Below are 17,321 nucleotides of genomic sequence, written 5' to 3' on the forward strand. Positions count from 1 at the left end.
AACAATCTGGAACAGCTAACCACTTCTCAGCAAAAGATTCCCCCAGGCAGTAAGAAGCCAGACCTTGAAACTGCTAGGCCATTAAATGCTAATCAAGGTGGCCAATTGCAACATCCACACTATCTACAACAGGCAAGAGTTCTTTCTCCCACTCTGGACTTTCCACAGATATATAAACCCATTTTCCTAGTTTCCAACAGACCTCACAACCTCTGAGGATGCCTGCCATAGATGCAGGTGAAACATCAGGAGAGAATGCTTCTGGAACATGGCCATACAGCCCAAAAAACGATATTGTTTCAGAATGAAAATTTTCATCATATAATAAATATGGGTTTGTTTCAAAAAAAGAGATAACAGAGAGCAGAGAACTAGGCCTGAAGCATTTCCCCATTTGTCTTCCAGTCTACAGCTCTAAGCAGCTTACATTTGTGACACTTTTGTACAAATCATGAAGCCTTTGGCTTGAATTCTGACTCTTCCTGAAAAATACCCTCCGATAATTCAGCCACAGCAAGAGAATAAATCTGGTGGGGTCCTCAACTTCAGCATAGTCAGCATAGTGGTTAATTCAACCCTGACAGAGAAAACTGTCCGGTTCAAGGCATCATTTCATAAAGTAATTACTATGAGATATTAAATCATGGCCTCCTGAATGCCTCTTGTTTAAAAATTAATTCACCTATAGCAGCTTGACCTGGCTGACTTCCTGAAGTACGCTGTCTCTGAATATATTCCAGCCAGAGGGCATCCATTTAGACACTCAATCCTATTCCCATTGAAGTCAAAGGAAATTTATATCTTGGGCTTCATTTGGATTAAGATTGAGGCAGATGGCAAAATGCCACCCAGCGATTGTACCGACTTTGTGTAAAACATCGCTTCTTTGAGACAAGGAGTCCTGTCTTTTGACGATTGCCCGAGTGATCAAACGCATGGCAAAGGCATTGTAGTTTAACAGGCTGTATGACTGCTATCACTTGTTCTTGGCCTCACACAAGCTCCCCTTGAAAAATAAGATATGGCACCCGCATACATATTTTAAATGGATGAATATTACAAGAAATGCCATTAGCTGCGGTAGGGAACTCAATCACCAGCGGTAGGGAAGAGGCTGTGATTAAAAATTCATGTGAAGAAATGTTGAGAAGTCGCTGCTGTTCGCATCCAAGTGCGTAAAGTCTTAATACTGGCAGGGCTGGAATCCCCATGGATACAAGAGTCTTTCTTATAGCACTACTGACAGGAAGGAGATTTTTTTCGGATGAACCAGAATTCGCTCTGTTCATTCACTGAGTTTTTACATCTACATCCCCGACCACTAGAGATCTGAAAAGTCTTTAATGTTTATTATTGTTGCTCTTTTACTGCAAAAGTAAAATTGGTGAGTGTTCCTTTTCAAGTCCTAAAGCACATGTGATAGTATAACACTTCCCGCTTCAGCTTCTATCTATTTGGACCATGGGGGGAGGTTCTGAGTTTTGAGGGGCCATGAAGGCCAAAGAAACAAAACTGTAACCTCAACTCAAGGCAATAATGTAATGGGATTTTTTTTGTCTTTTATGACATTAAATATACTGTACTGTAGTTTTTCCCAATTATAAGATGCTATTGATGGTAAAATTTATTTATTTACTATATTTATATCCCACCTTTCTCCACTCTGGAGAGGACTCAAGGCACCATACAGATAGGCAATAATTAAATGCTTTAACAACAATATAAAATTAGAAATATTTACATTAAATTTAAAAAATAAACACTTTAAAACATGATAAAACATTACTATCACTATAAAACCATGCAATCTGCACTCATAATTCTGGTAGTAATTGCACATAATTTCAGTTAATCTAATTTCACTATGGTTCTTCGTTGAAGGCTTGATCCCAGTGCCATGTTTTGACTCTTTTTCTAAAGGTCAGGAGGGAGGGGGCTGATCAAACATCGCTGGGGAGGGCGTTCCACAGCTGAGGGGCCACCACTAAGAAGGCAGTGTCTCTTGTTAACACCAGTCATGCCTGTGAAGGAGATGGGACCAAGACCACCCAAATATCAGTACTACCACCAACAAAAACACATAAGATACACATACAGTTCAAAGATGTACCCCCTTTTTAGATATACATTTTATATAGGAAAAAGTGTGTCTTAGAATTGAAGAAATAAAGAAATAGTAATTTAAAATTGTAAAAAAAAAACATTTCAAAAAGAAAGCGAAGTTTAAAAAATCTAGTCATATCAGGGTCAGCAGAGGGCCAGTTCATAGCCCCTCAGATGGTTTGGCGGGGAGGGGGGGGGGATTGGGGAGAGACTATAGTTTGAAAAAACCAGAAACAAATTCCTATGCACACCATACATATCTTATTTGCAGTGCAAACAAAATGAAAGAACTATACACTATTTGGAAATACAATATTTTAAATACAATATTTAAAATGATGAACAATTTTGACCAACATAAACTTATTTCAATGGAAAGTGTAGGACTGCTTTTGGCTGATGAGAGAATCAGGTTAACTAGGACTGTTGTTGTTGTTGCCTTCAAGTAGTTTCATGCCTACAGTGACCTTAAGTCTAAAGTTTAGGATGTGTGTGTGTGTGTGTGGGGGGGGGGGTAAATGACTATGGAGTGTCACATCCGGCCCATGGGTCTTAGTTTGGAGGCCCCTGACATAGAGGGCCAAATTTTCAAGTTCCTGTAAAGAGAAACTTGCAGTGAATTTCATGAGCAGGAAACAGATTTCAGACAATGCTAGTAACATTTCCCAGCAGGGTGAATGGTCACATTTTGAGTGAATTCGCTTAATGACATAAGCCAAACAAAACAAGAGATACTGAATTAATGAAAATTTCATACACCCTTCTCATTCACAATCATGGAACTTTTCAACTGTGCTGGCAAAAGTTATTCTGGTAGAAGAAACGGAACTGAAGTAAATGAGAGATGAAAGGTACATTATAGCTGTTTAATTGTTTGACAGCATATTATAAAACCCTCAAACACTATAGCCAGAGTTGTGTCAGTATCGCATGCATGCATAAGTTTCTTTACAAATGTTGATGTGCTTTCTTGGATGTTGTGCAATGATTGTATTTAATTCATGGTGGAATAAGCAGAGTTCCACAAGGCTATCCATTGCACATGGGTCTAAATCTCATTGTTTGTTCCTGGCTATAGTAGAACCATTAAATCATTCAGATTTATCTACATGTTGATTTAGCATTCAACAATTGATTCAACGTAAATTGTCTATTCCAGTCAGGACTAGACAACAGGATTCCAACCATACAGTTGTGTGTCTTTGGATAGTGTGTAACTATTCATTAGTGCCCATCCTGGCTTATAGAATCAGCCGGGGAGGGGGGGGGACTGGTCGAGTGAGTGAAGGTACTGGTGAATGCCTCCTTGACCCAAGGCATAATAGATTCAAGGAGGCAGATGAAGACCTCTATTGAAGAAACCAGCACTCAACTGAACAACTACAGGCTAATGCCAAATTTCCCCTTTCTGGGCAAGGTTCTAGAGAAGGAGGAGCTTTTTGGATGAAACTCATTATCTGGAACCATCTCAATCTGGTTTCAGGCCTGGCTACAGAACTGAAACTGCATTGGTCACCTTGGTGGATGATCTGTGAAGAGAGCTAGATGGTGGAATGTGTCCCTACTGGTTTTTCCAGACTCTCAGCAGCTTTTGATACCATCAACTATGCCTATGAGGAAGAGAGAGTACTAATCCTGCCTGTTCACTTACATCCCTCTCTTAATTCGGAGAGTGATGAGTTTGAAGAAGAATTGTGGTTGTTCTCCATAGGATCAGGAGCTTTTCAAAATCAAAATCCTCAATTGTGAGGAGTTTTCTAGTCAAATCATTGCTGAGTGTCCACGTAAAGAGGGTGATGCAACTAATTATAAGAGGATCACAGAACTAGTGCCATCCCCTCTTCACATGCAATTTCCAGAAGCTTACTTAAGGAAGGAATAGGAGTTTATCAAACTGTATAAAAGTGAAGAAAATAAAAAGGAGTACTGTAGCACCTATAACACAAACTGGGACAAGGAGGATTTGCTTTATGAATTCTAGGTACACAGTCAAGTGATCCTACAATGTGTTCGGTTTTTGTGCCTGGATGACAAAAGGCCCCTTCTATCCTGCCATATAATACAGATTTTCAAAGCAGATAATCCACACTACCTGATTTGAATTGGATTATAGGAGTCCGCACTGCCATATAAACCAGTTCAAAGCAGATAAGCTGGATTTTATATGGCAGTGTAGAAGGGGTCAAAATATTATCAGGGAGAAATCAAATACCAGTTCCAATCAGAGATAAAATTGTCTTCAGTGGATCTGCTGTAATTGAGATTTAGCCCACAGTCTTAGCTGTTGTTGATATGGGGTGTGTGTGTGTGGTTTTAGTTATGTGCCTTTGTCACCTGTTGGTCTATGGCAACATCATGATTTTCACAGAGTTTTCTTAGGGGAAAATGCTGAGAGGTAATTATGCCAGTTCCTTCTGAAACCTTTTGCACACAGTATTCATTGCTAGGATTCCATACCATATAGGCACTAAGCAGGCTGACCCTGCTTAGTGCCTATATGGCATGCTGTTGATATGAAGTAGTGATAAAAAAGACTCTACAGTTATAGACTTTTCCCAGTAGATGGTGTGTAGTGTTCACAATAAAGGGATAACAACTACCATACAGAGCAGCAGACAAAGGAGTTAAACTAAGCACATGTATTCATTTCAGTGGAGATGTATTACACCACTGTTAGGAATCAATGTGCTGACTCCATTGAATAAAATTTTCTATCTTGGTGTCCATTCTCCATTATCAATTACTGAATTGTTTTCTGTAACATCATTTTGATGTACAATTCAGATGGCATGCTTTAAAAACTCATGGGTTTCAAATGGAGAATCATACATATCCTGAAATTAATAGGACTCAGATATGCTTAAATTTGGATTGTGACCAAGCTTGGCTTCAGTAGGCAGATGCTCGGGGAAGTGGCTACAGAAGTCCTTCTGCTCAGTCTCCAGTTGTTAATAGTGTATTTTCTTGGAGAAAAGTGCTGTATCCATTACACAGATTGTCTTTCTCCCTATAAAGTAGCCTCATCCACAGGAATGGTGAATAATGTTCTCCCATTGATAGAGACGAGGTGAGATTTTGCTTAGTGTCATAGAATAACAGAAAAAGTGCCATCTTGTTCTTTGTCTCAGGCAGCTAAATGTCTTCAGTTTTTACAATTCAACTGTTTTTACTGCTTTTCATTTTCTAACTGTTGGGTTTCACCCTGGACTGCACAAGTCTCTTGTGTCACCAAGTTTCTATCCTCAATGAGTAGCTAGAGATAAGATTAAGCGGAGGGATTATTTTCCCCACTTTACCATGCATATTTCCCAAAAGGGCTTTGTCTTTGCTCCTCCTGCCACATCCATTTGATGATACAGGAATGGAATTCTGAGAGGGAAGTTCTTTAGGTTTTATTGCCCTGGGTTAGCCATGTGGTCTCCACCATTGTTCTCTTCTGCCTGCCTTCTTTCTTGCTAATTATGAAGTTTATTTCTGGTATACCTTTTGGTGGAATCACCCCAACTGATGATTATTTTGAACTTAACAACTCAGATTCCTCAACACTAACACAAACTATTTTGGAATTCATGTTGAAGAGCAGAGTATGAAGGTATTAAATGAAATAATTGCTAATATTTTCATGCAACGTGCAGCCATGAAAAAAAAAGATTGAATAGGTGTGTTTTCTAGGAAACCCTCAAGTGCTCAAAAAGAAAATGGAAAGGGTTTTTTTTTTTTAAAAAAAAGATGGAAGATTTGGCAGAGGAGAAAGCTCTACTGTGCTAAGCCGTGCTGGGCAGCAGGAGGCTCTAGAGCTATGTAAGAATCTGTCTCCCAGGAGAGAAAGATTTGATGTAAGGATGAAGTTTATTTCAGTGATGTCCATAAATCTTGCTTCCCAAGATGCGCTCAATCTGGCACTGCATTATTCTGTTAGCATGTTGTCAGTTGGTTTTCTTCACATTGTTTTGTATTATTTGTTGATGCTGGTCATAAGACAAATGTATGTTTATTGCTTGATATGCATAGAATATTTTTAACCCACTTTTCAGGACATGCCACCTACGCAAGGGCATTTATAAGAGTACCAAAACCTCAATATGTAATTACAGTTAAGAAGCCAGAATCAACAGCAACAGCTAACTCTTGCAGACTGACTTTAAGCAGAAATTTCCCACCAATGTTTCTAACTTTCCGTCATTATCTTGAGCAGTTCAGCCTTGTAAGATGCTTTTTCTGTTGTGAAGGGCTCTATGGTTCAGAAGGACAATGGCAACGACTTACAGGCGAGTTAGGCAACCACATTTGGTCTTGGAGCCAACTTTCTGCCCCTGGGATCCTTTTTGGGCTACACTGGCTTCCAAAAATGACAAACCCCAGAAACAAACAAACTATTGAAAACTGAAATAGCTGGGACTCTACTTCTACCTTTGAAAATGGGAATTATTGAACAGTATAGTACCTTGAGTGGAACAATGAATTGCCACTTCCTACAAGGTTCCAGGAAAGTTAACCTTTGATGGTTATTCTGGGCCATTTGGAAATATTAGCACTTGGCAATACATGTGGTCCTAGAGTTACACTGTCTCGTTGTTGTTGTGTGCTTTGTAGTAATTTCCAATTTATGAAGCTGTTGCAGTGTTTTCTTGGCAAGATTTGTTCAGAAGAAATTTACCATTGCTGTTCTCTCAGCCTGAGGGATTATGACTAGCCCAATGTTACCCAATGACTTTTATGGCTAAACTGTGATTCAGCCCGTAGTCTTCAGCATTGTAATCCAGTATTCAAACCACTGCATTACACTGGCTCTCTATCTGCATCCTATTTTTATATATGGCTAGGAAAGCTGGACAGTGAACAAGGCCGATAGGAAGAAGAATGACTAATTTAAAATGCAGTTCTGGAGGATAGTAATATAAATACCATGGATTGTCAAAAAGACAGATAAATGAATTTGAAAGCTAATGAAGTCTGAATTCTCATCAGGAAGCAAAAGGACTAAATTGAGGCTATCATACCTTGGACATATCATGAGAAGATATGACTAATTGGATTATAAGGATTATAATGCTGGTAAAGTAGAAAAAAGGAAGACTATAATATTGATAGATTGACTCAATTTAGGAAGCCAAAGCCTTGAGTTTCTAAGTCTTGTTGGACTGTTAATAACACAATTTTTGAAGGCCTCTTATTTATAGGAATACTCTAAATCAAAACTGACTTGATGCAATTGACAACATCCTTCACCATAGAATCATTGTAGTTGCTTCCAAAATTCAGTGAAGGAATTACAGTGGTGGAAGGACATAGTCCTATGATCTTCTGTATGCAAAACATGGACTTCATCACATAAGAAACATGAGGCATGAAAGCAACAAACATGAGTTTATGACACATGTTTCTCAAGGGCCACAAGCCTTGACCAGTGGTGAACCTAGGTCTGAATTTTGGATAACATAGTACACATTTAACTACTGAACATAATTCCTGCAAATATATATATGCTGTTACATAAGAGTTGAAAGGAAGATTGGAGGGTTATACAATCTGTAGCATACTTCAAAGAAGAGCAGCTAGTTGATATAATAAAAGGAGGGTGTTGCATGTGATTGACTGTTTGGAGAGGAAAATGCCATCACATCTGCAGCACATATATTTGGGAACAAAAGAATAGTAAGTGAAAGGATAAAAGGACATCCATCAGGTTGCCCCTTATCACAGGAAAGGAACTGATCCCTCCCCTCCTCATCAGAGATTATATCGTCACACTTCCACCTGATAAATCCTATGTAATTAATTGGGATGAATGCAGGTATTTAACTCCCGTTGACAGCTACAGCCATATGAAGATAACAGCAGCCATTGAGAATGTGAACAGAGATTTCAGCTTATATCGCAGCCTTGGCTGCTGCGAGGATAAGCTGCAAGGACAGCTAGACCTCACAGCCCCATGCAGAGCACTTAATTGTTGCTTTCCATAATTACAGCATGTACAATTTATTTGTGCCATCTTTCAGCACAACCTCTTGTTCATCATGATGTGGTTTGGATAGTGCCATCCCATCTGTCAGAGGGATGTATGAACTAGAAGAAGTGTAGGCAAATTGTTGCCTCGCCCAGCTGCTTTTGTAGCCCTCAACTCCTCCCAAATCATTCTGTTCTTGAACAATACAAAAATGAATTACAGTACCTCTCCCAGAAATAGGGGCATTCACCTTTTTAAAAGCTGTCAACCCCCACCTCTGGCCTCCTGCACTGTTATTATTAACAAAGATCCCACACTTTAAAAAACCAATTTTTGTCTGCTTTCATAATTTTTTGGCAGTCCATGACAACTCTCTGCTGATCCTACCACATCTGCCCACCTCCAAATGAGATGATTGTATGTTTTAAGGCACCTTGGAGGTGCAATTGTAAACCGCCTTGAGTCCCCCTTGGGGTACACAAAGGCGTGATATATATAACGTAAATAAATAAATAAATAAATAAATAAATGGCTTGAGAAAATATTCAGCACTCACCTTCCCACACTTACCTCCTAATTGATATATCCCCTCATATTGCAGAAATCCTTCCAACACCCTAGTTCCAACACCCAGGCAGCCTTTTGTTAAGCTAAGAGGATGAAGACAATCTTAAGAGGGGATGAAGGTTTTCATGCCATGCATTTCCTGTTGTTGTATGCTTTCAAGTTGTTTCCGGGACATCTGATGGGCAAAAGGGTGACAACGTGTGTTGCCCAGTTGCCTTTCCCCCCATCATATGGGGAAAAGGAAAGGCAACCCTATCACAGGATTTTCTGGGCAAGATTTATTCAAACCAATTTGCTATTGCCTTCCTCTGAGGCTGAAAATGTATGACTTGCTCAAGGTCACCCAGGGACAGGCCCGTAGCCAGGATTTCGTTTCGGGGGGGGGGGGGGGGTTGGGGGGCTGAGTTTCGGGGGGGGGGCTGAGTCTGAGTGAAAGAGGGTCTAGCCTAGCAAACCTTTTGTATCGTTACCCCAATACCCTATGCATATGTGATATATTGAGTATGGTGATCAGATCATATGAATAAACATAACAGTTGAAATAATGCACCAGTAAGGCCTTTCTGCGAACCACCATGAGAATTTCGGGGGGGGGGGGCTGAAGCCCCTCAAGCCCCCCCCCCCCCCCCCGGCTACATGCCTGCCCAGGGAGTTTCATGGCTGATCAAGGATTCAAACAACCATTTTCAGAGTCCTAGTCCAATGCTCCAACCACAACATTATGCAGACTCTCCTTGTGATGCATTGCTCACTAGCATTATGCATAAGGGTCTTGTAGCAACTTGGATACTAACTGAGAGGAAGAACCTCTTTACACGCTGTTCTGTTTTGCCACCAATTGTGAGCAAAATGGCAAGCATGTGGGGTGCCTCGTGGTGACCTACGTGCCCTCCCTCCTTCATCATATGGTGGTGTTGGGACAAGGCGCCATCTGATGGGTGAAAAGGTGGCAATGCATGTTGCCCTGTTGCCCTTTCCCCCAACATATGGGGGAAAAGAGAGGAAAATGTGGGTGGCTCTGTTGGAACTACCCAAAAAAACACATTCCTCTCTGTCATGGCAGAGGAAGCATGTTGTGAAGGAGGAATGTAGGTGTCATCTCATGATACCTGGCAGCTTCATCTCATGATACTTGGGCAGACCCCATCCAAAGATAGGAAAAGCAGTCCAAAAACTCCTGCATGAAGAGGTCCAAAGAGTTTGGTAGCATTAGCTTTCATAGATATCCATCTACAATTATAAATCACCCTCCAGATCTTCTCCAATATACCACTCATGTAACTTTCATTTTTTTATTTGCTGAGCAGGGGAAGATGTGGGCCTGCCTATATCTTGGGATATAGGCAGGGGGCCGCTTGATCCTTTGGGCCTGAAAGTGCAAAGTGCATGGGGGGGGGGGGGGGGGGTCCTGTTTTTGGAACACTTTGGGGGTCTTGTAGAAGTTCCAAAAACAGAATAGCAGTCACCTAAATATAGCCTCTGCTGGGAGAGATCTCTGCCTCATGCTACTCAGCTAGATGGATCAAATGGTAAAAAATAGCTTGATTTATTTGAAGTAATAGTTTGAGAAGAGGTGGAAGTAATCTGAATTCGAATGCCAAGCTGTGCAAGGGTTGCTGGATGGCGCGTCTCTTCTAACTCCTGCCCACCTCCTCCCCATGAGGCCTACACACTTCATTGAGCTGGCTGCCTTCACCATCTTTCTTCACTTTTTTTGTTTTCTGGTTTTCACTTCCCAGGAAGTGATATAATACAGTACAACTCCTGTATCCATAGAAGATACTTTCTAAGACACACAAACACACTACATGTGGATATCTGAAACCATGAATAATAGTAAAACCTATATTTTGACTATACTTGGATCAGAAGCACACCAAAGATTTCACTGGAGGACCTATAGAGGCCCACAAACACTTCAAAGGGGGCAATAGTTTGGGGAGCATGGGTAAGTGAAACCATGGATTTTGAATCTGTGAATAAGGGGATTATACTGTACACTGGTGAAACTTTACATTCTGCTAGAATCCAAAAGGATTGTGACCAGAGAAAGCAAATCTAGGTTGAGCTGAGGACAATCAAATGCTAAGTCCACATTTACGCTAAGTATACAAAGCCCGACTATTGAGTGAAAGGTTTGCATATCATATTCAATACTGCTTGATCCCTCTGGATAGAGACTAGATTTTAGAACTGTGCTCAGATATTAGACTGTCTTCTGTATACAAAATTACTTTAGGAGTTAAAAATCGTGTCAACCAAGCAACAAACCTCAGCTCCTGCTTTTCTTTCTTCTTGGCAACCCATCTGACCCCGGACGCATTTATCTGCAAATAGCAGCAAGCCCAGTGGATCTGCAGAAACTCAGATAAGCAGAAAGGAAATAGAGAGTCAAACTGTTTTTTCTTAATCCTTTTGTACCTAAAGAAAGGTTTTTCATTTAAATTCAGTTTAAGGTCATAGCTGAGATCCACACTATTTTTTTCCGATTCTCTCTCCAGGCTCCAATAAACAGCTTCACTTGACTTTCATATTTAGTCATATTGAAATGTGTTGCTATGTAAACCAAGCCTTCACACCTTCCTGTATGACTTGCCAACCTGAATGCAGCTCTCTCAGGATGTCATCACACTAGAGAATGAATCACTTTAAATCCGATTTCTGCCTTCTGCAGAATTCTGGGGTTTGTAGTTTAGGGAGGAGCCTTTAACAGCCTTACTAATCTACAAACCCCAGAATTCTGCAAGACACAGAAACTAGATTTAAAGTGGAATCATTCTGTAGTTTGATGAGGTCTTCCATTTAAATGGTGGTTACCTAGAGGCTTTTTTGTTTCAGCTGTTGCCCCGAGACTACAAAAATAGTGAGGAGAGATTACCTAGCACATGTGATGGGCAATGTTTGTCTTGGCAGTCACAAGTTATGCAAAGTGTCTACCATATATACTTGCACATAAGTCAACCCCATGCATAAGTTGAGGGCCTGTTTTGGGGCCAAATTTATGGATTTTGACATGATTTATAGCTAAGTCAAGGGTCATTCTGTGCCACCTCTGGCCAGCCACCCATGGTCACCATCATTGCCATTTTTTCATTCCATCTCTCTCTATGCAGACAAAGTGATGGTTTCTTTTAAATTAAAAGTTAAGATACAGTATTAATTCTTATCAAAAGAAGACCCACCCCCTTCTCTGAGTAGAGCATCAAAAGGCAAAAGCTTATCCCATCCCAGGAGATCTAAAAGAGGCACCAAGTCTCTCAACTCTCTCAGTACTCTTTTGAAAGGAAGCTCCAAAGAGGTGTATGACATTTTCCTGCCCAGGAATTCAGTAAGACCAGATGTGGGGCTGTGGAATAGAGAAGGGATGGTGCTTCGTTTAGGAACTTCCAAGACAGGCAAACTCTTGCCTTTCATCACACTTTTAGGAGCCCCCGGTGACGCAGTGGGTTAAACCCCTGTGCCGGCAAGACTGAAGACCAACAAGTCACAGGTTTGAATCCGGGGAGAGGCGGATGAGCTCCCTCTATCAGTTCCACCTCCTCATGTGGGGACATGAGAGAAGCCTCCCACAAGGATGGTAAAAACATCAAATCATCCGGGCATCCCCTGGGCAACGTCCTTGCAGACGGCCAATTCTCTCACATCTGAAGCGACTTGCAGTTTCTCAAGTCGCTCCTGATATGACAAAAAAAAATCACACTTTTATTAGGAAAGGGGATGATTCCTTTTTTATAGGAGTTAATGCATAGTATTTATAATAATTCATGGATCAGTTGACCCAGGTGTTTTTGGATAAATGTTTTAACTAAAAATTTTAGACATATAAAGTAATAAACAACAATATTTCTATGAATGAGTGAGACTAGTAGAACTCCTGATGGTAGTTCCTCTGATGTTTGCTGATAGAACTTCTGCTTTGGTTATCTTTTAAGGCCTGACCATAGCATGATTCTACTCATAGTACCTGGCTTTTTTCTTCTTCCCTTGAATACAATAGAATACACAACTTTTTTATGGTCACTGTACAGCACAAAGCAAGGCACAAGCACCCGGGGAAGGGGAAATGCAGCTCCCCAGTGACACAGTTATAATTTTTTTTTTTTAAAAAAAAAACATATTAGAGAACAGTTTAAAATCACAGTTTTAAAAACCCAGGTTAATGTAACAGGTATGGTTAATGTAACAGACCTGGAGGTGCCGAAAGGCTTTTATCCTGGCAAGATGCCATGCCCTCCCATCAGCTGTATTGGAGGGGAGGTATTGGAAAACCCTTTAAAAGAAAGATTACATCCCTGTGAGTCTGGACACGTAGAAACAACTGAGCACGTGCTTCTTCAGTGAATGTTCTACAGAAATCTTAGAACTAATCTCATTACACCATGGCTTCACTTGAACTCAGAGAGATTGCTTTCTATCTGTGGTAAATGACTGGTCTAATTATCTTGCATCTACCTTATGTATAATTAAAATGCTGTTTCTGGCTATTAAAAATAGTTTGGTCTTTGGAAACCACCTTAGGATGTTTTTGTACTGTAGTGGGGTGAGGTTTTTATAGGTGATGGAGTCCTCAGATTCTCCAGCTGAGAATTATTTAGGAATTGCCCCAATTCATCCTCCCGCATTCCATTTTTTTCATTTTTTTTCATGTCAGGAGTGACTTGAGAAACTACAAGTTGCTTCTGGTGTGAGAGAATTAGCCATCCCCAAGGACATTTCCCAGGGGACACCCAGATGTTTTGATTTTTTTCCATCGTTGTGGGAAGCTTCTGCAAGAGGAGCTGGAGCTGACAGAAGGAACTCATCCATGCTCTCCCCGGATTCTAACCTCCAACCTGTCTGTCTTCAGTCCTGCTGGCACAAAGGTTTAACCCATTGCACCACCAAGATTTCAGATATAGTCTCTGTATCTCTCTCTCCTTCCACTTCCAGCCTTTGTCCTCAGCATACTTCATTTGCTGCAATTTGAGTTCAGAATGTAAATACAGTTTGCATTCAGTTAACTCATCAAGGGGAGAGAAGCAGATATAATCATGTCTTTCAGAAAATAAATCTACACTGTGGAATTAATGCAGTATGACACCACTTAAACTGCCATGGCTCAATGCTATGGAGTTCTGGGAGTTATAGTCTGACAAGCTCTTTAGCCTTTTCTGGAAAAGAAAGAGTGGCTCACCAAACCATCATTTTTTTCCATACACAGTTCCCAACACTATATATAAGAACAAGAAGTGCTTTAAAATATTCAGCATACAACATAGAAATATTAACTAAATATGATCTATTGTGGCATCCCCACACCCTTTGTAGTGAGATTCAATAGTGTACACAAGTACAGTGGAAATGTCTGGGAAGCCATTTCTATGAAACAGAAAACGCACTCCAAATGGTAATTCACTGTCGAATTCCTGCTGCTCACACTTACTGGAAAGTGCTTCTCTTATCTGTTCAGAGTATTCTCAAGTATCTGGAGTGCAATTTTGTTCCTTCGTTATTAAAAATGATATGGTTCTCTTGTATGTCCCTTGGGTAACCTCTCAATATAGATTTAATTATTCCTCATTCTTATCCATAGTACAGTGTGATATTATTAGTGATAGGCAACCGTCCCCCCTCCCCTGGCCTGATTCAGAAGGGGCTCGACTTAAATTATATATTTTCAAGATTGTTGGGCAAATTATCTGACATATCAATCACTTTAATTTGATTTTATTCTGAATTCAGCCCATCCTGGTGGCATTGGCTTCCTACTTTTTTCAGTACAGAGGAAGATTTTCACTGCGAGAGTTGCATTGTAACTGATCTTCACCTAAGGTCAGCAGTGAGATGTAAACTGGATGTTTTCAACTCCTTTTAGTATATTACAAAGCAGCCACTCAACAGGAACATACGAGCTTGGAAATACTGTACAATGGACTGAATTCTTACAAACATTCTCTATTTAGATCTCTCCATTCACAATGGAGAGGGAGTTGTCATTAGAATCAGAGATAGGCCATGCATATTATGGAATTGTTCTTAGTGATATATAGTTAGCCCTTTACACTTGTGCATTTAGCTTTTGCGGATTTGATTATTTGCAGATTTGATCAATATGGTCTCTAGGAATTCCTAGGTCTTCCAGTGCAATTCTGTAATTAACTTCTACCAGAGGGCCAAGAAATTTCAGGAGGAAATACTTTTGACAGTGATAGATTCACACTGGAGGACCTTGAGATTACTAGAGAGGTGTTCTCTCAGATGAAAAAAATAACCCCAGTAAACATAGAGGGCTGACTGTATAGAGAAATGTTAATCATCTAAAAGATCTAAAAGATCTATTCAATGATCTTTTCACATTAGACAATTCTTGCACTTTAACTACCACAGCTCTGCCCTGTGGAATCCTGGTATTTGTAGTTTCATGAGATATTTACAATCTTCAGCAATAGAGTTCAAATGCCTTGCCAAACTACAAAGCCCAGGATTCCTTGGAATGAAGTAATAATAATAATAATAATAATAATAATAATAATAATAATAATCTGCCAGCTGCAGAAGGCCATCTAACTGGGATCTGAATGCATTATTCGCCGATACATCACACAGTCCTAGACACTTGGGAAGTGTTTGACGTGTAATCCAATACAACAGCTAGCAGAGTGTGTGCTGTGGACTCATCTTGTTGTGTTTCAAATCATCATCATCATCATCATCATCATCATCATCATCATCACAATCCTGAAAAAGTTACAGAAAATGAACATGTCAAACTACTCTAGGAATTCCCAATTCAGACTGACAGAGTTTTGGAGCACAATATTCTTGACCTCACAATCGTGTTAAAAAACCAAGTATGGATTGTCAATGTTGCAATCCTAGCCTACAGCAAGATTGAAAAGAAACAACTGGAAAAGCTGACATGATATGAGGATTTAAAGAATAAACTACAAAGACTCTGGCACAAGTCAGTAAAAGTGGTCCCAGTGGTGCTTGGCAGACTGGTTGCAGTGCCTAAAGACCTCGGTTGCACTTAAAAACAATCAGTGCTGACAAAATTACCATCTGTCAGCTGCAAAAGGCCACCCTACTCAGATCTGCACGCTTTATTTGCTGATACATCATGAAGTCCTAGACACTAGGGAAGTGTCTGACGTGTGATCCAATACAACAGCTAGAATAGTGATCTTGTTTGCTGTTTACTCACCTTGTTGTGTTTCAAATAATAAGAATAAGAATAAGAATAATGAGAATAATAATCACACAGTTCTAGATGCTTGGGAAGTGTTCGACTTGTGATATGAAATCCAGCATATAGATCTCATTTGTTGTGACATACTGTGTTTTTGTGTCAGTAAAATAATAATAATAATAATAATAATAATAATAATAATAATAATTTATTTTGAGACCGCCCTCTCTCCCCAAAGGGACTCAGTTAAAGTGCTGTAATTTTGTGATGTGAAGGGGCTCCAAGAGAAAGCATGGACCTGTATTATATGCAAACCTATTACCCTCTCACTCCTCATTCCCACAAAGAAATCTCAGCAAAGTTTTCCAAATGTGCTGCAGATTTTCAATAAGTTGCTCTGAAAAATCCTTTGAGCTTTACAAAAGGGCAAAGTTGCAATCTAGATCAAAACCTTGCAGACTTCTCCAGCATCCCTAATACTAGCCCATTACCTGGATTACTATTTACTATGATCACTGGAGTTGAGCAATGGGCATGATATCATTATTATGCTGGGCTTGCCTGATGCCCTTCTTTAAGCCTCCACTCCAGCATTAATCTTGTAGCTCTCCAAGTGTTCTTAATGATAAGGGAGGGTGAAACTTGCATTAGCACAAGCTTCTGCAAATCACCGTCAATTGCAACCTGAAGGAGACACTTATAATCCTCTCTGGTTAAGAATTAAAGTCATTTGCTATCCCCTGCCAATATGGTGGCATAGCATGGGGTCCAGATGGGCAGAGCAGCTATCTCAGGAATCTCCATGATGATTTGGATTTAGCAGAACAAGACGTGCAGAGGGCTCTGAAGGGCAAGGGCAGTGGGATTGCTATGCATTGGATGAATAGGTTGTCTTGAATGTTTTGCTCACCCTTATTCTTCTTCCCTATTTAGCTCAACAGGATCAATTGTCTATGCACAGTAACCAGGTGGAGAGCAACGCAGCTGTCAATGGAGGGGCACCAGGAAACCCACAGCAGCAACGGGAACAGCAGGATCCCAGCGACCCAGGTCAGCAGTTGTAATTACTACAGTCCCTTACACAATCATTGTCAACACTATTTATTAAAACCAGAACAAAATAAATTCCCCCCGGCCACCCAACGTGATGTGATGAAGCATGGGAGTCTCTTGCAATCTTGTTTCCTTTGTGGGGTCTGCTCAGAAAGGTTAAGGGGCAAAGCAGGATATTGGTAGAGAGCAGGCTTACAAGAGCAGCACAGTGTTGGATAGAGGAATTCAAGGGGAGGGAAGGCGGAAAGAAACGTATCAGCACCAGTTGCCTTCTAAGGAACAACAAAGCTCAGGAGAGGAATATACAGAGCTAATGCAGTCTTTAAGACCAGTCAATTTATTTTAACATGAGCTTTCATGGATTATAGCTCCCTAGTTCAGATGTAGGTAGTAGTGCATGAAAATGTATTTTGAAATACATTGAGTCATTAAGATAACCTGAGTGTAGTCATCTGTGTGTTGTACTACTGCTCTGGAGACCAA

The 17,321-nt window shown here is 40.3% G+C and overlaps 1 protein-coding gene across 2 annotated transcripts in view; it reads left to right on the forward strand.

Moving 5' to 3' along the window:
- Positions 1-17,321, forward strand: part of MMRN1 (multimerin 1) — a 93,279-nt gene that overhangs the window by 28,498 nt on the left and 47,460 nt on the right. For both annotated transcript variants that reach the window (XM_060779240.2, XM_060779242.2), the window contains exon 4: positions 16,719-16,835. In XM_060779240.2, coding sequence (XP_060635223.2) covers positions 16,719-16,835 — 117 coding nt within the window. The remainder of the gene's footprint in view (positions 1-16,718; positions 16,836-17,321) is intronic.

This window comes from Anolis sagrei, chromosome 5 (assembly GCF_037176765.1).
Source record: "Anolis sagrei isolate rAnoSag1 chromosome 5, rAnoSag1.mat, whole genome shotgun sequence".
NCBI lineage: Eukaryota > Metazoa > Chordata > Lepidosauria > Squamata > Dactyloidae > Anolis > Anolis sagrei.